The sequence below is a fragment of the Pogona vitticeps genome, chromosome 2 (genome assembly GCF_051106095.1).
Source record: "Pogona vitticeps strain Pit_001003342236 chromosome 2, PviZW2.1, whole genome shotgun sequence".
Lineage (NCBI taxonomy): Eukaryota > Metazoa > Chordata > Lepidosauria > Squamata > Agamidae > Pogona > Pogona vitticeps.
Window position 1 is genome coordinate 167,407,120 of NC_135784.1, and position 20,496 is coordinate 167,427,615.

Consider the following 20,496-nt stretch of genomic DNA (forward strand, 5'->3'; position numbering starts at 1 on the left):
AGTAGTAGTAGTAGTGGCAGTCTTTGGCATAGGCACTCTACCTTTAAACCAAAGCAAGATAGACAATGGGACTCCTAGGTCTCATTTTCAGATTAGCAAAATGCACAGAATCTGGTGGGAACAGCATTTCCTAGATTTCCAATTGCTAAAGTACAATATGCTTTTCCAAACTGGAGATACAGTTCACTCTCAATACATAACGTTGCTTACTGTTTTAAAGCACTCAAGACTGGGAACTGGTAAGATCTGGCCTGCTTGTTTCTGTACGAATTACTGTTCCAAGCTTGTTTTCTAGGCCCCAGGGGAAAGACAAAAAAGCCCAGAGCTGTAACTCAGACAGAGATCTAACATGCAACCTCCTTCTAAACCAGGATACCCTGTGTTCAAAACAAGTAGAAACCACTTTGGCTGCTGCAGAAAAGAAGCAGCAGCAACAGCTACCAGCCACCCCCACCCCCACAAGGTTAAAGTAGGAATGGCCAAAGCAATAACTCATGCAGAGAAGCAGAAGGCAATTTTCTCTGCAGAATCAAAGTAGTTTCAGCATGTTTTTCATGGCAATTCATTGGGGAGCAACTAAGTTATTACAGGGGCAAGGGCGAGTCAGATATATGAAGTTAATGGCTGTTAGCCCCAGAGGTTAAGAGTAAGCATAATAGTGGGAAGGGGTGACCAGGATTCCTGGCTTCTCTTCTGCAAAAGGGGCATCTACAGAAGAACAGGAGGGGCCAGGCTAGAAGCCACAAGGTCAGGTGTCTATTCTGTGCCCTATTTCAACTAGAGGATGATTCTAGCAGCAGGAAAGCAAGGAAGAGCTCAGAGGCTCAGGCTCCCGAGACGCTGTTTCAGGGCCATGGAAGCCATGGCTTTCTGGATATCGTTGGGACTTCAGCTCCAATCCAGCCTGGCCAGTGATGAAGAACGATGGAAAAGGAGTTCATAATGATTCCAACGGCCACAGGTTCCCCACCTTTATTTTATTCTCTGGACATTTGCAGGAGAAAAACAGGACGGGGATGAAAAGGTAACAGGAAGGCTGTAGGGTTTTGCTAGGGCTATCCAGTGGAGCAAGGGATGGAGTGTTCAAGGGTTGATCCCAGGTGTATTTCTCCCCTGGAAGACACAGAAGGTAGGCCAGCCCAAGATATTTTGCTGCCTGAAGTGAAGGACAAGATGGCACTCCCCCCCCCCACTGGATTTACACAACAGACTGGGCTGCCACATGAATACTGGTGATGGAACAGAGTCCTCCACCACACCTAATGGGGAACAGGAGAGGCCATTCACCGCTCATATCTCTGCCTTCCAGGAAAAGGAAAAGGCTGGGAACTCAAGAGGAATAGCCAACAGATTCCTTTTCCTGCCCCCTAAATATCTGCTGCCTGAGTCAACGGGCTCAGTCTAGCAGGAGGAAGGAACCACAATGGAAGGGCTAGGAAGTCCTTCAATGACTTTTATGTGAGGCCACCTTTGAAACTAGAAGAGAAAGGAAAGAGGACAGGGAGATATACAAGCACAGCTCCAGGTAAGCAAGACTGTCAAGGTCTTGGCAGCTCCTTAACTACAAGCGAATACAGTACATGGATGTCGTGTTCTAGAACCTGCAGGAATGGGTTACGAATGATCAGCACGTTCAGTAGAAAGCTACCTGCTTGTTGGATTCTCAGTCGTGGAATCTGCATCTCTGATCATCTAAACAGAAGGGAGGAAGATTGGAGGGGAGGGAGATAACTGTTAAGAGGCTGTCTACTCTGCTGTTTGGAACACTGGAAGTTCATGAGATGAAGGACGGGGTTCTTGTGCCTTAAATAACCAAGTAAATAAAGAAATAGCTGTGCAAGCCACTTGATGCCATGCAAAAACACCTGTTCACTCTGGAAGATGGGCAGAGAATATTACAAGCTAGTACTGTATCTGGCACAAATACTGACACACCCATCTCCCCAAACCTCAAATGCTCTATCTGGAGAGAGGGAGGGAGGCGACTGCTAAGGATCGGTGCACAGAAAGGTCTGCCTTCACACTCAAGCAAAAGAAGGGGCAACTGGAGAAAGAAGGATGGGGGGGGGGGAGAGAATACAAGGACCAGCCTGCCTGGAAGGGATAAGTTTCTGTGTTTGGTGAGGTACCTACAAACCTCAAACCTAGGAGGTGTGGTTGTTTTAATCACATCTGTATTTTAACTGCCCCCATTCTGTTGTCTCAAAAGACCAAATATCAAACACGGGAAGAGGGGGAGGCAGCAGGCAAGGGTGCCAGAAAAGCCTGAAGCCCAACATTCACCCTCCTCCCCACAAGACCTGTTCCAGGGCTCTACAAAGAACCGAAATTCGCTGTCACTCCCTGTGCAGGGATGAATGGAAAACAGAACAGATTCTGAGAAAAGAATGCAATGGGACGAAGGCTTCCTGGACAACATTCCCGGCTCCCAGGAAAGAGGTGGAATGTAATGTATACAGCGCGCGCCTAGCAAGGCAGCCTGCCAGGCGTCTCGGGGGCTCTGCTACCTCCAGCTGTGCAGCCGGACTCCAGCGCTGGTCACAAGGCAGGAGACGCCGGGGAGCCCGACAGAGGGAGCAGAGCGGGCGCCGCGAGTGACAGGCGAAGGCAGGAATCTCTTTCCAGGTCAGAAGAAAGGGCTGGAGATCCTAGTGGGTAGAGCAAAGCGGCAGGACTTCTGGGCTGGGTTTCTTGGGAGCTACCTTCGGTTTAAGCAAATCCACAGTTTTACCATAACCCAAGAAAACAGGGTTAAATTCTGTTTTAAAATGGGGAGGAAATAAAAATACCTCGAAAGGGCACTCTTCTCCTCCTCCTCCTTCCCCGCGGCAGCCCCCATCCCGTCCCATCGTTGCTGCTGGACAACTTAGCGGATGGCTTACCTCCTCTTCCCCCCCCCCCTCCGCCCGCTCTTCGTACCTGCTTGAGGACTTTTGCTGACAGCTCGCATAGGGCAAAATGAAGGGGAGCAGGGTGGAAAGGCAGTCGGGGGGAGGAGGAAGGGGGAGCTACCCCGGAATAAAAGAGGCGCGGAGAACAAGGTCCCAGAAGGCGGCGATGTCCCCAAATACTGTACAAGCACCCGCTGGATTGACTAGAAGAGGGAACGGCGGCGGCGGCGGCGCTGTCACCGGGTCTCCTTTCGTAACGCCGGCCCCTGAGCAGCAAGCTCTCCCGAAGTGCCCCAGCCTTGCGCCGCTGCTAGCGCTCGCGCGCCCCCCCCCCGCCGCCCTAATCCGGATTAGAGAGCGCGCCTCTCTTACCCCGCGCAGCTTCACGCCGCTGTCCAGAGCGGCTGACTCGTCCATCGGCGCATCCCGGGGAGCCAGCGCGCAGAGCGCCCTCCTCGTCCCCATCCCCGGCGCTCCCCGGCCCGCGCCCCCCCTCCCGGCCTCCGCCCCCGCCCCCCCTCGGCCTCCGGCCCCCCCCCCCCTCGGCCTGGGAGGAGCGAGACACGGCGAGCCGCGCTTTCTCCCAAGAGCCAGCAGACCAGCAGGCCCTTCCAGCCCGAGAGCCGGCGCTCGGCCGCTGAGGGGGGGGGGGCAGAGGGGCCACGAATTATCAGCTGCAAATCGCGCTCTCGACGCCCTTCCCCTCCCTCTCATCCTGCAAACTCCCGAGGCGTCTCCCTGCCATTCCCTCGCGTGACGGATCGGTTCTGTCGCTCGCTCGCGCCCGCAGCGGTGGGAGTCGTCGGAGCCGAGACGGCAACCTCCGCACCTCCTGGCAAAGCGGCAGGATGAATCCCCGATGGTGCGGGACGGACGGAGTGCCTCTAAGCATGCACAGAGAGTTATGTTAGGGCCCCCAGCTCCTGCTCTCTCGCCCGGCCCGGCGCTAGAATAAAACGGTTCCCTGAAGAGCAACACGATCTATACAAAGAAAAAAAAACACACAAAACACTAGGCAACCTTTAAATCTCTTTTATTTTCCTGGGCTGGAAAGCCCTCTCCACAAGATTCCAAGCGGAGAAATCTCCGTGTATTACAAGCAACCTCGTAAAACAGGGTTGTATCTTTAATTCATTCCAGTACTCTAGATCGGGGAGCGGTGATTCAGGCTACAGAACAGTGCGAGGCTCCTCCGTGTGCGTCTGAGATTTTTAATCGGGGGGGGGGGTTTCCGGGCTCACAGCTCTCGCGCGCTTAGCTAGCAATCAATCCCCCAAACTGCTCGGTGTCATTACTTCACTCCTGTGGTGTGCACCGGAACAGGAGGCCGCAGAGCATGTGCAGAGCAGGCCCCTCTCAACAGAGGCAATGACAGCCATGTCCCCATACCTGTGATTAAGGCTGCAATTATAAATAGGCAGTTCCAAGCAGACATGTTTACAGCACTTGCTCATTTCTAGCGGCTTCCAAATTGGAGCTAGATATGGGTTTCTAGCCAGCTTCAGTTCCAAATGCTTCTTCGTGAATTAATTCCTAATTAGTTAATTAATCCTCTCAGGAGAGCAACATAAGCATGCCATCACAATGCCTTGTGGTGATCCTTGATCTTTCTCACTCCTTTGCTAATTTTTGCATATAATTCAAAGCATTCTCCACCTTCTTCTTATCTAATGCTTCTAATGTTGAAACAGAGGTTGCATCTTAACCTTTAGCTGATGGGCTGCAGGAAAGATACCACAGCTGCCGCCATCCCATCATTTATCCTTTCCCAGATACAGCCATGCCTCCCCTTTACTTGCTGGTTTTGAGGCAAAACTGAAAAGTGCCGAGGGATAAACAGCAGTAGCTGGCTACTGTCTAGGCATTTAGCCCCTGTAAAAGGCACAGCAACGTTGTTTCCATGAAGAGTTGACAACATGAACCTGATCCTAAGCAGAATGTGAAAGTGAAGAAGTCGAGCTCAGTTAGTGCCCAGGATGAAATTTTAATCTAGATTCTCTGCCCCAAATCGGCAATTTTCCTCAGACATTCGTGCCATAAAAAGGTTCAAAATGGGGTGCCAAGGGAATGGGAAAAAATACTCTGAGTAATGGCTTTGTAAAGAGGGATGAGTGAATCGAAGCAAAAGAGACACTCAAGATCAAGTCATTCCCAAATTCAGTGCCAGGAAACTTCTCAGTGGGTGCCAGGACAGAACTGCTACTAGTGGCGAGAAAAAAAATTGATCAGAAGTTCACTCATAGATAAATATACCAATTCAACAAAATGAAGGTGGATTCATGTCTCCATTCAATAAATCAACAGCTTCTGGGAGCCTAAAGCACTCGGTCTACAGAGGAGGCAACCATAATATCTCAGCACGACTCCTTGTGTGCCTGCCTTGTTTTCCCCCCCTTCAGTCTCTGAAAAGGGATTATTGGTGGATCTATAGTTCCTGCAAATCTAGTGTGGTTGTGCTCAAGGAGCATCAACCTGCCCTTACTGGAGGCAGCTCATGATACACTGAACTGCCAAAGTTGGAGTCCTGGTTGTGAGATGCACTCTTGATTTTAAAACAAAACAAAACACGAGAACCCTCATTTCCATCACCTGCAAATAAGTGCAAAAGAGGCTCAGGCAGGGAAATACGTATATGCTAAGCTGGTGAAGGCTGGGGCTTTCCAGATGTTTTTTGCTTGAAACACCCTTCATTCTTGCCAGCACAGCCAATGACAAAGGATGATGGGAGCTGCAATCCAAAATCATCTGGAAGGCCACATATTCCCCAACCCTGGACTATGCAAGTTCTTCAGTGCAGTGTCAAACATAGTACAGCCTGGGAGCCATTCTGGCAACTTCTCTGCTATCTGGGAGTAAACCAGGTCCAAGCCATGTCACATTTTGACAGCAAACGTTCTCTTGCTCCTTTAAGAGCTTTACAAGGAAGGAACGGTCTTGGAAACATTGGCAGAATATGCAGATTTCAGTGTGTGTCAAAAAAAGCTTGTGTTTTTTTCTAGCAAAAAAAACCACAAGCTCATCCATCAATGAAAAAGTCAGCTTGACTCAGAAGAGGAGGTGGGGAAGAAGCCAGCATCATTCATGGCACTGAATCAGCCTTTTCCAAGTGCAATGTGTTCACCTGTATTGTGATTGGCAAGATGACTTCAAAGAGCCATTGTGGAAGCACCAATCGCTTTGCAGGAAACTGGCCATTCAGAGCCTTTCTGAGAAAAAGAAGGGCACCTATGATGCAGAGCTGGAGGAGCGAGCCCCGAGCCACGTGCTGGTGGATTGAATTGCTGCCACTCCACAGCAGCAGGTGCAGACAGAAGCAGCTGACAGGAAGAAATCCAGGGCTCAGCCCCTCACTCCCTTTTCTGCTCCAAATACAGCAGGCAGGATGGAATCCACCAGGCTAGGGCAGTAAATGGAGTGTGTTAACAAAGTTAGCTAAGCAAGGCCGAAAGTCCTCTCTCCTTCGTCATCCAACCTGGAGGAATGAAACAGGAAGATCTCTGCCGCTCTTTGGACAAGACACATTTAGGACACGTGGCGCTGTGGCAACTATCTTGACTGGCATCTTCCATTGCACCAACAAGAGACACTTAATACACATGGAACAGCTAATCCAAACCTCATCTGATCTGCATATCTACAGCAGGCCCCTCCCCCTTCACGAGTATCTAATTACTGAAACATTTCACAAACATCCAAGCCTCCACCGGCCTTCTCATCCTACAGCAACGAGACAGCACGTAGTAGAGAGGGAAGGGAGAAGATGTTGCAGAAGCGCTGCTGTTTTGCCTCCCAAACAACAGGATTCTACACTTCCTGAGCCTTAGGGTCTTCAGCTACTTGCTCCTACTAAGCCAAGCTTTAGCAGTTTCCTGGCCCAGTTAAATTAAACAAACTGAAACCATCCTTCCCGGTCAATGCCAGAAAGAGGGTCCCCTTTTAATATTTCTGCCTCCAGTAGGCAGCTGTTGAATTAGCCTGAATGCTGCCACAAAGGAGATGGAGGAAGGTGAGCAGCCTTATTTTTGTTCTACAGCAGGGCAGAAGGAAAGGTGGGGTGATGGACCTGTGGAATGGCAGCCGCAGTCGTAGTACTTCCTCCTGTGGTCTCTTAGAGCTTCAGGAGCAAGGGAACCTTTCCCCTTCTATGAGTTTCAGGCTGCTACTCTCACATCCCCTGACCACACTCTTGAGAGATGATGTCCAAAACATCTGAATGGCCAAACACTTCCCACCTCTGTTCTAAAGGGACACACCAGTGCTAACTGAAGAAGGAAAAAGGTTTTTAAAGGACAACTGAGATTTTGAGATTTGGAAAGGTTGCAATGAAGGCATTAGAACAGATTAGCAATGTATCTCTGGAGACCAAGACCACCCACTCTTGTATTCCTGATCCCTATGCATGGACGTGAAAGCTGGACAGTACAGAAAGTTGGACAGGGAAAAAAAAAAGAAAACTAATTTGTTTGGAATATAGACTGCCAGAAAGACGAACAAGCAGATCCTAGATCAAATCAAGCCTGAACTATCTATCTCAGGAGGCAAAAATGTTGGAACTGAGGCTGTCCTACTTTGAGCACATCATGAGAAGGCAGGATTCTCTGGAAAAGATTGTGATGCTGGAAAACGTTGAAAGGCAGCAGGAAAAGAGGAAGACCAAGTAAAGGATGGACTGACTCTCGAAAGGAAGCCACAGGATTGAGTTTACAAGAGCAGAGCAGGGCAACTGAGGACAGGACATGTTGGAGATCTCCTCTTCATAGGGTTACTGTTAAGTCTGAGGCAACTTGACAGCACATAATAACAACAATGCTACCTAGCAGCAGGCTAATTCTTCAAGACTCATGGCATCAAAGAGTACTGACAATCTTGGACCCATGGACTGACCAGCATGCCAAACCTAATATTATGCTTTGTTTGTGCCAGCATCTGTTTTGTCTTAAGAGTCAGGAAGAGAATCCAGGAAATGTGGATCCCAAACTTTTTAATTTATTTATTAGGATAGCTCAGTGTTTAGGTATCTGGCTGTAAAACCAGAGGTTGGGAATTCAATCCACCACTGTACCTCCAGAGAGAAGAGCCAGCCTGTATGGCCTTGGGCAAGCTGAACAGTCCCAGGAAGCCACCCCCACCCCTGAAGAAGGAAAAGGTAAAACACTTCTGAGTATTCTCTACCAGGAAAACCCTGAAAAAGGTCACCATAAGTCAGAATTGATGACACGCTTATTATTAGGTACACTTAACTCCTGCCTTTCCTTCAGTGACTTCAAGGTTGCACGCAAGTTGAGGTGCTGATCCTTCTCCATCTGAAGGAGATCAGACTGAAAGTATGGGACTGGCCCAAAGTCACTTATGGAGTTCTACAGCTCACTGGGGATCTGCCCAGACCAGTCCAATCCTCCAGCCACTATACAACATCAATTACTTACCAAGCATTGCTTAAGCCACTAACCAGACCTTCCTCGCCAGCCAATTTAAACATTCCATTGAGGTTTTCAAATGCTGCTATTCCTTTCATGCCATGTGGGCAATCTGGAGTCCCCCAAATGTTTTTGACCACCTCTCCCACAAATGGCCACAAGGGGATTGGGGGGGGTCAGAGTTCAAAACACTTGGGAGAGGCCTCAAGTGGCCAATGCTGCTTTGGTTCATGATGTTTTTGTGTTTGGCTTTGTTTTGTATTTGGCCGACTCATACCTTGGGGAATATGATTCTATGTGAGGTGAACTCCTGGATCTAAAAGGGTCAAAAGGTAGAAAGGATGCTGTTTTAAGGCAGAGATCCGGGAGAGGAGGAAAAAGACAGAAAAACAGGCACAACATAATTGTCTTGGGAAGCAAGTGTTGCAACTAAGACCATCCAAGACTTGAAGCTGGATTGGTGGGACCATAAAGCTGTCAGTCCTTTGTCTACAGAAATGGAGAACAATAAATGATCACATTGCCTGAGGTAGTGCAGCTGATGCCACTTTACAGTCGGCCATCTTGGAACTCTTACGTTCTACATCAAGCCAGGATTATTTTTGGATTCTTCTGTTCTTTCTCACCACCCAGAATTCTTGCAATGATCAGTCTGACACAGAGTCTTGTGCGACTTAAAAGCTATTTTTTTAAAAAAATAACAATCTAATAAAGATGTATTACCCAATTGGCAAAAGATACATCATCTGGGAGCAACCAAGAGTACTGCTGGAGCTTGCCTCATCTGCATATACGGAAGCTCAGATACACCTTGAAAATGAGTCAGTCGTGGGTCCAAAAGAATGATGGGATGGGAGGATGAAAAGGCACTGAGAGAGTATTACAGATTTATAAGCATTTCCCACCACATTCCCTGCTTGATGCAAATTCGACTGTTTCGGGCTTGAATGCTATATCATACTAACCATCAACATCTTAGAAATCTGTGATTACATCTCCTATCTCTTTAATTTTACTTGTTTTTACTAGTTTAAATCAACCCACCAAAAAGACAAAACCAAGCCAAAAGCTGCTGTTTGCCATGTTGTTGGTGGTTGCTGATGATGAGGAATACAGGTGTTTAATTTTTCCAGCACTGTCTATCAGCACATTTCAGAAAAGGTAACTGTAGACAGTGGAAATTGTTGCAGGGGGAAAAAGTGAAATACCACCACTTCCATAGTTCAATTTAAAATTTAAGTTATTCCCTAACTGCTTTAAAACTAAATAAAAACACGGCGGGGAGATCCACTTACAGATCTGCATTGCTTAGAGTTTGCCCTTCTGACCCTAAGTTCTAACTGGGAACATTCTGATCTGGTGGAGCAGGTGAGAAGCAGGGATGATGGCAAGTCTCTGGGTCCAAGTTGCAAATCCAAGTCTGAGTCTTTGGTACCAAGTCTCAAGCCCCCAAGCTTTTCTCCCCAGAAAAAAAAAAGGGAGGGGATGGTTGGGTTCCGAGTTGTGTGTCAAGCCTTTGGGGGGGAAAAAAACCAAGTTGAGTCTGAGTTGAGTCATTGGTGCGACTTAAGTCTGACTTGCCAGCGAGTCCCGTGACTCAAGTCCCCATCACTAGTGAGAAGCCTTCAAGATGGGAATGAATGGGTCTCCTCAGCTTTTAATGGCATGGATCTAATCAGCACATTTGCCTTAAACAACTGAGACAGTATTGATTCAGAATTTCAGAACGCAGGCCAACTTGACTTTAGAAGCAGGGATTTCATTCTCTTGACGGGAAATCAGAAAAACCAAGAAACCTGTTGGGTAGAACGCTTCTCCCATAGTTAAGGATCATCAACATGATAACTTCATTCATTCATTCATTCATTCATTCATTCATTCATTCATTCATTCATTCATTCATTCATTCATTCATTCATTCATATCCCGCCTTTCTAGTTGAACGACAACTCTAGGCGGCTTCCAACATACATAACACAACTTATGAAATATAACAAAATATTTATACATCAATATACAGGTTATTTAAGATGAAAAGGAAAAAATACAAGAAAAAAAGGAATCAGGTATTAACTGGAGGGAAGGCCTGCGTAAACATCCAAGTTTTCAATTGATTTTTAAAAATTGGAGATCTGCTTAACTTCTGGTCTTCTTAAGATGATCATGAAAACAGCAGGTATAGTTCTAAATATTTTGTGTATATTCTGTGGAAGGGGGACTGAGTGCTTTTGTGGGAGACTGTACACACACACACACACACACACACACACACACACACAATCCAAAGGAACATGGATTGGGGGGAAAAAAGGGAAAACAATAATTTTCATGTTTTAAGGCTGGGTGTGGTAAGAACAGCACAAGCCAAATATGTGACTGCCTGTATTTCAACAGCCCATCAAAGCAAGGAGACAACTTTTGTGCTTATAGTAGGGACACCTGGCAAACAAATTTCACACACCTTTCCTTCTTGAGGATCCAGAGCAGCAGTAATGGGGGAAGTTGCCTTCACAAGAACTCTCCCTAGCAAGCATTGCTTTAATAAGCCAAGACTCCTCCTACCTTCCTAGTTAAAATGGAAACCCCAAACAGATTCTTCAGAAGAGAATTGAGAAGCAACTAGTGTGGTGATTTACTTCCCTCCATCTGGTGTTTTCCCAGTTGTGTTGGTCGAGCAACAACTTTTCAAGGGATTAGCTGTGCTAACTGTTGCAACAAAAACAAACCAACAAAACTCCCCAGCAAAAACAAAAAGCATCTTAAAGACCAACAAGTCTTATTTGGCATAAATGTTTCTGGAGTGCCACCTACTTCTGACACATTTTTGACCAAAGGGGCTGCAATCCACCAGAAGCTTCTGCCAAACAATGCTTGTTAAGTCTTTTAGGGGCTACAGGACTCTTAGTCTGAACAGTGACAATGGTAGGTATATCCTCCCTCTCCTCCAGTGAGATGAAGGCAGAGGACATGGCTCTCTCCTTCCCCACTTTGGCCTTGCATGCCAATGGGGAGGGCCAGGATGAAAAAAGAGCAACGAGACCCAAAGTCATACAGCGAGTTTCAGGGCTCAGTGGGGACCTGACTGGACCCAATCCTCCCAAGCCCCAGTCAAGGAATGCAGAAAATGTCTAGGACACTTAGGCTCTCCATATAGTGAGTACATCCAGATTTACTTTATTGACAACCACAGCTCAGCCTGCTTATGTTATTCCAAGAGAATTTGCTATGTAATGCAGGGTGACCCCAATTCTCCAGAGCTAGAGGCATCCCTCTTGAGATGGGATAGCCATCCTTATTTCATTTTCTGGTTCTCCAATTTCCACAGTTATCTACCATCATCCCAGACTGCAATGGATGGCCATCCCTGGCAGTTCTAGCAAGGCAGAGAAGGACAGTAGCTCCTCCTGCTGGAAGCTGTCTGGCACCTCAAAGGGGAAACAGCTGGGACCAGTAGGACTAAATCTACATTATTGCTTTTGTTGTTTTGTTGCATTCAATTTGGGGATTTCCTCCAGTGCACCCAAATGTATACTGTACATGGCTCTCTTCATTCCCACTTTATTTTCAACTATTCTGTAAGTCAGGCTAGAAAGAAAGAGTGACAGGCATAAGAAGATCAACCAAGGAACTGCACGGCGCAGTGGAGAGACCTGAACCTGGATCTCCAAGGCCCATAGTCCTATACTTTCACCATTACACCACACTGGTGCAGGGTGTGCAATCCAGTCACTGGACCAGTTTCAAACGCCTTCATCAAAGCTTCAATTCAGAGGCCATCAACAAGAGCAATCTATTTATTCTTCATCAGCTGGGTTGACTGTAAGCGGGAGAGGGAAGGAAGGAAGGAAGAAGGATGAGGAGACAGAAGAGGGTGCCCCCTAATTGCTACAGGCCTCTGGCAAATATCCAAGGAGCTCAGTGGTTTAGGCATCTGGCTGTAGAACCAGAAGTTGGGAATTCAGTTTCCCACAGGCTGGAATCAATGATCTGTAAGGTCCCTTGCAGCTCTGCAAGTTGAGGATGATTAAGGCAGAGTGCGGAAAACAACTCTTTAACCATGCTTTATTGCCCTTCTTAATTAGATTTGTATCCTACCTTTCTACCAATGAAGCCCAAGGTGGTGTACACAGTTTTCTTCTTTCCTGCTTTACCTTCACAATTACGCGTGAGGTAGGTCAGCCTAAGAGGGAGTGACTGGCCCAAAGCAACCCACAGAGTTCTGTCGCACAGCACAGCCTAGATCTCCATGATCCTCTCCCTCTCACACTGACTTCATTTTCCTGCCTAAAGATCGAAGTGGGAATTCAGCACCAGGACCCTCTCACCCAGAATCAGCCGGCACAATTCATAGTGGAGAAGTGGTACAGACAAACGGGAGTTCAACCCTCTTTCCACTGATCAAATTTCCCCCCTGCATTGGGGTAGATATGTACCTGCCACCAGTGTGCAAGAGAGAGTTAGACGAAACCCAAGTGAGAATAGGGTGATTCTCACCACTTCCTACTGTATATACTGTATACACTTCCTGTACTATTTGGTTTCTGACTCCCACCAGTAGAGGGCACTCCAACATAGGCAAATGGACAAAGTACTCTCTCTCTCTCTCTCTCTCTCTCTCTCTCTCTCTCTCTGCCACCATCACTATTTCCTTTGGAAATGTCTTCTACAATCCCGAGGGGAATCTGTGGTCCTGGGGATGCCTCAGATGACTGATTTAGAGCACAGCATGCTATGCACAAATCCAGGCTCCCAATGTGAGTGTTATCGTCACAGATGAGTCATGGGACTGCAATACATTAGACATACCGATGAGGATCTTAATATGTAGAGCTCAAATGCACTCGCACATGAATACAGAATATAGCTCAAGATGATTACAGACAGCAGGAGACATATACTGGGTGTCTGACTTCCTCAGCTCACACAGTGAGGACTACATCCTTAACAAGGTTAGCAACTAGTCCTTTATTTCAACTAGCCTGAACAAGACAGACTGCATTTGGGCAGGGAGCCTGAAAAGCCAGTAAACTCTAAAGGAACCCCTCACTATGCGCATTATTTAATTGACCTGAACTCCCAAAACTCACCAGGGTCCTCTCACCAGAGACAGAGATATACACTATACCATTATTTTGAACAGTTCAGGAGCGCATGTAACCAAGATCTGGAAAAATCTTTTTTTGGGAGGGGGTGGGGGGTGGGGACTACAACTTCTAGAATCCCCCAGCCATAATGGCTACTGGCCATGGTTGGCTTGGCAATTCCAGTAGAGCAACTTTTGGTATTGGATAAGCTCGTAGCACCACTTCATCCTAGCAAGTGATATGGTACACTCTCCTGTTTGCATCCAAAGAGATGATCACAGCCACCCTCCCTAGCTGGGGGTCTAGTTGGGCAGACCTCTGGATCTAGAGCTACCGTCACCCCTGCAAGCACCCAACGACGCAGGCTCCTCGGTTCTTACACCCCAGGGTTGCCTCGCCTGGCATTCCCAGGCATCCAGAGGAAAGCCCCCCTTTTTCTCTCTTTCTCTCTGGTAGGGGCAGAGGAAGAGGAGGAGGAAGAGGAGGAGGAGGAAAAAGTGGGAGGAGTATTACAAACAGTCCTACCCGAGCCTGCACCTCCTGGGCCGGAAGCAGCCACGGCCTTACCGTGTTGAAACCCGGGAAGAGACCCACGGCCGGCTGCGCTTCCATGGGGAACGACAAGAAGGGCTTGAGATCGAGGGGTGGCTGCATCATGGCGGGCGGCGGGCGCAGGATGGCCGGGATTGGGCCCGCCCGGCTCAGGCTGCCTAGGCAAGGAGAGACAAGGAGAAGCATCAACTGTTTGCTCTGGAATACATGGAGGGAGGGGGGGGGAAATCTGTTTGCTTTTTATTGTGTTTGATTCTTAAAATCTTAAGTTCTTCCTGTCTCAAATACAACATGTGCAAACGGTTGCAAATTCTCCTAGAATGGAATGACATGAACGACTTCTTATCTTACACTGGTTACCCATTAGATCCCACATCGACTTCAAGGTATTAATGAGCATACAGTATATAGAGCCCTAACCGGTTTAGGACCTCGATACTTGTCAGAGCGCCTTCTTCTACCTAATTCTACCCGTGTCACTCGTTCTAGCCAGGCTGGGCAGCTGAGGGGCTTAACTCCGAGAGAGGCCTGGAAGGAAAAAACTAGAAACTGGGCCTTCTCGGCGGTGGCCCCTCATCTTTGGAACATCCTCCTCCCCCCCCCTCGAGACCTGCCTGGCTCCCTCAATGGGACCAGGCTCTTCAGGCAGGCCTGCCATTACTTAATTTATTCTCCTGGTTTTTCCACCTTGGATTATGTTGGTTTGTTTTAGTCTTTTTATTGATGATTTTGACTTGCCTTTTTTGGACTGCAAACAACCCAGAGTAGATTTGTCTAGATGGGCGGTATAAAAGCCAAATAGATAAACAAAATAAACAAATAAACTTCTGCTTTTCCATGGGCTAAATTCAACAGGTAGAACTATTCCCTGCATGGAGAAGACTATGTGGTATCTGCCGGCAACATAGCTGCTAGAAAGAAGAGGAGCCTCTCAAGAAAAAAGAAGACAGCACCCCTAATTAAGGACTAACATGACTAAATACAAAAGCATTAAAAGCCAGGGTTTTAAATAATTAGGAAGCACTCAAAACAGCCCCGGGCCTTTCCAGAAAAATATGAAGGAATGTGTGAATATTGGAAATGTGCATCAAAAGCAAACTGTAGAGTAAAACACTGCATTACAATTGAAATGTTTCTCACATGCAGCTCTGGCTATTAGAGATAGCAGAACAACGAATTTCTATGGCCTCTTTAGGGCAACAGATATAGACTAAGTTGTGTTCTTTAGGGTTCTGTGTTTTGGAAAGGTAACGTTTCTGGGGTAAAAGTCCTAGAATCTCTCAATCTCGATGGAAAACTCTGGAAGCTCTAGCCCCCCCCCCCAGGGACTTTCCCAAAGTGGATCCTAGAACCGTAACTGGGAAGCTCGTACTCATGGCAAACTGGCAGGCTCTCTTTGTTATGAGACCATCTTGCAATTTTGAGGGCCAAGACGCAATTCCGTATCAAAGGAGTCATTTCAAGCCACAGAGTGAGTACCCTCACTGGGAGAGTAAGTTGCTATTTGCATAATTACACTGCAAATGGCCCAGAGAGGTCTCTAGCATTATTTATTTATTTATTTATTTATTTATTTATTTATTTATTTATTTATTTATTTATTTATTTATTTATTTATTTATTTATTTTATTTTATTTTATTTAATTTAATTTAATTTAATTTAATTTAATTTAATTTAATTTAATTTATATGCCGCCCACTCTACCCAGAAGTCTTGTATTATGACATACAAGTTGAAACAACACAGCAACAATGACATAAAGAGCAAACCCGGATGTACTGCTGATTATGCCAACATTCAGGGTTGTGCGGAAGAACTGGATATATTTTATTTTCCCAGAGTCTGCCGCTGTATGCTACCTGCACATCCTACACTCAGTTGATCTTCACACAGTGGCTAAAGTTTTGTTGCTTAACATAGAAGTCACAACCAGAGCAAGGCCCATTTGAATTCCTGGAATTTACGAAGATGTTCACTTGCCAAATCCCCACTGAGTCAATGGGTCTATATTCTAGTTATGATTTACTACATTAAGCAACAGGATTTCACCCAATGTCTGATATCTCTGGAGTTTCCAAATGAGGTTTGCATCTTACTCCTCAGCCACCCACCTCCACAAAGGCTATTTCTCTCTCTTCCAGGCTTGCTTACATAAGCCTTTGCGCAGCCAGCTGTCTGTCTTGGAAAGTTCAGTGGTAATTGCACTTTATCTAGTCCCTGTTGCAAAGGGCAGGGGTGAAAAGAGACACGCTTTCTCTCCCCCCCCCCCTAAGTGGAGAGAAGCCAATTCATTACAGATGTGAATTTGACAATGAAGTTTTGGACTTTTACTGGCGATGGGCGATGGGGTCATGTTCTGAAGTGCTCTTTGCAAACATTGTGTGCGAATCTGTAAAACCTTCACAAGGTGTTAACACGTTCTACCCCTCTCTTGTCTAGTCTCTTCCCTAAGCAGCACGTACAGGCATTTGTGAATAAATCCCCTGCTTACCAGAAACAAAGAATAATTCAGACAGAATCAGACCTAAGGAAGATCTGGGAAATATATCCTCCCAGGCAGAACTATAGTAACTACACTGGAAACTGAGCCTGCTGAACTTCTAGAGCCTCTCTAGCCACTGTTATGGATCAATCCACTCCTGCCCCATGTCAGTTTTACATGTGCCCATTCACAAACTTGTTCCATCCGGTTTCTGTCTGAATTTTAAAAACACGGCCCAAGAATTTATACATGTACATCATGTATATAAATACGCATTTTTAACATGGTTTTCCCTAAAACATACATTTAAGATGTATTTTAGCAAAGCATAATAATAATAATAATTGTGTGTCATCAAGTCAGCTGTGTCTTATGGTGACCCCTCTCGGGGTTTTCAGAAATACTTTACCTTTCCCTTCTTCTGGGGGGTGGGGGGGTGCCCTGGGGACTGTGCAGCTTGCCCAGGACCACACAGGATCTTCTGGGATGCACCGTGGGGAATTGAACTCCCAGCCTCTGGCTCTGCAGCATATATTGCTAAATCTATTTTATCCTAAAATATACATTTTTGAACAACATTTGGTATGGTTCTGAACAAAGAACTGCATTGCAAATCTCCAAAAAGTACAAAATACAAAAGACTATAGCATTCATTTTTATGGATAAGTCTAAGAGATACGGATCAGGACTGTTTTCATTAAAAGAGGACAAACCCCACGCAGGAAATCTGCACCTGATCTCGCAAAGTTTGAATTCGACCCCATTCCTCATTTATCTTTCCCCACAGCCAGTTTTGGCCCTCCGATGATTATCCCCATATGATCTGTTTGTTACCTGCATGGCTTTCACATTCTGAGGTGCTAGAAATCATAAAATTGGAAGTGACCTTTTAAGGAAGAGGAATTACTCTCTTTTCTACAAACAGAAAGTTTGTAGAACAAAGAGGCCACCCAATGCTGAGAAAGATGCTCTAGCCCAGTGGTTCCAAAATTTGGGTAACCCAGGTCTTCTTGGACTGCAGCTCCCAGAAACCCCATCCAGCACAACTAGGGGTGAAGGCTTCTGGGAATTGCAGTCCAAAAACACCCAGCGACCCAAGGTTGGGAACCACTACACTAGCCCGTGGCTGACCAGGAATGCCCTCTGCAACTTAACCACTCTAGCCAGACATCCCAGAAAGCAAATGTTTCATATGCTCCCAAAGTCTGCCTTGTGTTCTCCTAGAGCTCAAGAGAGTGATGGAGCAATGGTCATAGAAAGATTCAATAAACGCCTTCAGAGTGCACAATCTATGCATGATGCAGAACCTGGCTTTTCCAGAGAAATTATTTTTGGATTTTTAAGGGCACACAGCTCAATCTAAACTCATCCTTCTGTTTAGGATACTCTGTAGGCAGCTTATAACTGGAGTGGAGGGGGGGGTTGCCCCCCTGATTTTTCAAGAGGAGGCAGCCTTCCCTACATGGTCCATAAGCCGCCCCTTGGTGACACATGGTTCCAGAAACTGCATACAAATCTCTAAAGACATGCTACTATATTCACACAAATCAAGGATAGCTGCAGCAGAAATGCAAGTATTAAATGATTAACTGTAGTGCTCTAGATCACCAAAACACTTAAAATGCTAAAGGTTTGCCATTATCATACTAAAAGCTTACCATTATCTTTGCCACAATCCATCAGTGAATCTGACAACAAGCAAACTCAAGTAGCATCAATGCCATTCTTAATTTAATTTAAGATAAAAACAAAACAAAAAAGCCGAAAAAACACATGAAGACTGCTGTATTTTCATGTGAGGTTTCATGGAGCAAGGCCACTTCCTCAGACATAACAGTGTGACTATATGACTTTCATGTTTATACATGACCCCATGACAAGGTGGGGATGCAGATAATGGACAAAGTTACAATGTTTCATTAGTAAAGGAAGAGGCTATCAGGCTGTGAGTAATGTCAACTACCCGTTTACAAGGTAACAAGAACATAGCCGATACAAGTGGCAAACAGTGTGAATCAATGTAGCATTTCACACTTGGTAATGACTTGAGAACCCTTGATTGATATTCAGTCCTTTTAAGTGGGTCTCCAGCATCAGTATATATCTTACCTCAGCTGTTTCTTTCAAGTTTTGTTTTGTTGTGGCTTTTCTCCCCAGAGCGGTGACTTTCAAGTCATGCAAAGAATGCCCCTCTAGACTGAAATGTTCTGAAACAGATTTCTGTGTATTGCCATTTTTGATGTCCTGATTTATTGTCCACTAATTCCTTAGCACAGAGACCGTCCTGTTAGTTCTATGCAGAGTGCTGAGGGGCACCGCTGAAAAAGGATGACATAGATTCCACTAGCAGAGGAACAAGGAAACAGGTCCCTGATGTTATGTGTGACATTGTTGGGGCCTGTAATTCTGTTGTCAGAGAAGGAGACAAGAGCTAGCCTCTGGGCTTGTAGCAGGGTTTAGTGCCCATCCCAGTATCAGTGTTGTGTGGTCTCTTGTGAGCCAATGGTTGCTTGAGATTGTGGAGTTGCCCGTAAGCAAGTCTGAGCCTGCAACCAAAAGCTTGGGAGAGTGAAGTGTTTTTGTTGAGGATGGGTTGAAGATCATTTATGATGTGTGCAAATGGTCTCAATCATAAGCTGAAGGTGGCAAATAATGTTCAGTCATTTTCTCTTCTGGCTCTGTCTTTGCAGTACGTTGCTTCTGGGTCTTCATCTTGCCCGGTTAATTTGTTCTTTAACCACCTTAGATGGGCATCGTAGAATGAGAAATGCCTTTTGTAGATCCTGAGTTTGGAGTTTCTGTCTTGCGCATCTGAGCAGACTCTATTATATCCAAGGGCTTGGCTGCAGAGTACAGATTTTGTGGTGTGCGTAGGATGGAAGCTGGAGGCATGCAAGTACGTTTATTGGGCATTGCATTTCCGATACAGCATGGTGCTAAGATGTCCACATTTGTAGCTTCACGGTGGTGTCCAGAAAGTGCACCTGGTTGTGTAGATTGGTCGGCTGTGGCTGATGTTAAGATGAAAGTTATTGACATCCTGGTAGAATTTCTCCAAGGCTTCTTTTGTGTGCTTGTGTGTCTTCTGTGCTGTCAAATCAAAACCATCTTATAGTGACCCTAATAGGGCTTTGAAGGTAAGTGAGATATTTAAGAAGTGGTTTTACCAGTTCCACTTCCTCAGTGAGTTTCCATGGCCAAGTGGGGATTCAAACCCTATTCCCCAGAGTCTTGATCCATCACTCTATCCACTACGCCACACTGAGAATCAGCAAGGCTTCTGCTACATGATGCCAAATAATAAAAGTGTTATCAATATACCTCAAATAGAAGAGAGGGCTTTTTTTGGGGGGGGGGAGGTACAGCAGTTAAGAAAGCATGTTTCAGCCATGAATAAATTTGCATATTGCAGTGCCATATGAGTACCCATTGCAGTTCCGTTAATCTTGAGGTAGGTTTTGTTATCAAAGGAGAAATTGTTCTATGTAAGCCCAAAGAGTAGTGAGTAGGTAGGCTGTGTTTTCATTTTGAATGGTATTCCTGATAGTCTCACTTTTATGTGTGAGGACATGGACTGGATCCACAAAAGCTCGTATTAAAATATAGAAGTTAATCTTTAAGGTGCCACAGCATTTTTGTCTCTTGTTTGTTTGTTTTTGCTTGATATACTTGCAAGGAGTAACATGTCTGTTCCTTCAGAAACCCTTAACCTAATGTGATCTTAACATACCAACTCCCCTTCCAGCCTCTGTGAAGAACTGCAAGCAACTGAGAGCTGAGGAAAGAGAAGCCTTTCAGGCATTTCTGGATTATAGCTGCCATCTTCCCTCATCACTGGGAGTGCACTGTTTACTCAGGGCATGGAATTTAAGCTCCTCCTCTTTGGAGCACTGACAGAACTGACATCTGCTGCACACACCCACCCCAATCTGTAGGGAATCCCCACCATTTCTGCAACTGAAATTTCAGCCAGGCTGTGTCCTAAGTTAAGAGGTTCACTGCTGGGGAGATCCACGTTCTTGTCTCCACCAAGCCATGAAACTCACTGGCTGAAATCCTGTTGCTTGG

At 46.0% G+C, this 20,496-nt stretch overlaps 1 protein-coding gene across 5 annotated transcripts in view; it reads right to left on the bottom strand.

The window, feature by feature from the left end:
- The window catches only part of ZNF385A (zinc finger protein 385A), a 165,560-nt gene that overhangs the window by 79,655 nt on the left and 65,409 nt on the right, over nt 1-20,496 (bottom strand). For 2 of the 5 annotated variants that reach the window (XM_072991133.2, XM_072991136.2), the window contains exon 2: nt 13,918-14,102. The exons of 1 other annotated variant lie outside the window; for it this stretch is intronic. In XM_072991133.2, coding sequence (XP_072847234.2) covers nt 13,918-14,102 — 185 coding nt within the window. The remainder of the gene's footprint in view (nt 1-13,917; nt 14,103-20,496) is intronic. 2 more of the 5 variants (XM_072991137.2, XM_072991134.2) reach the window with 2 other exon arrangements.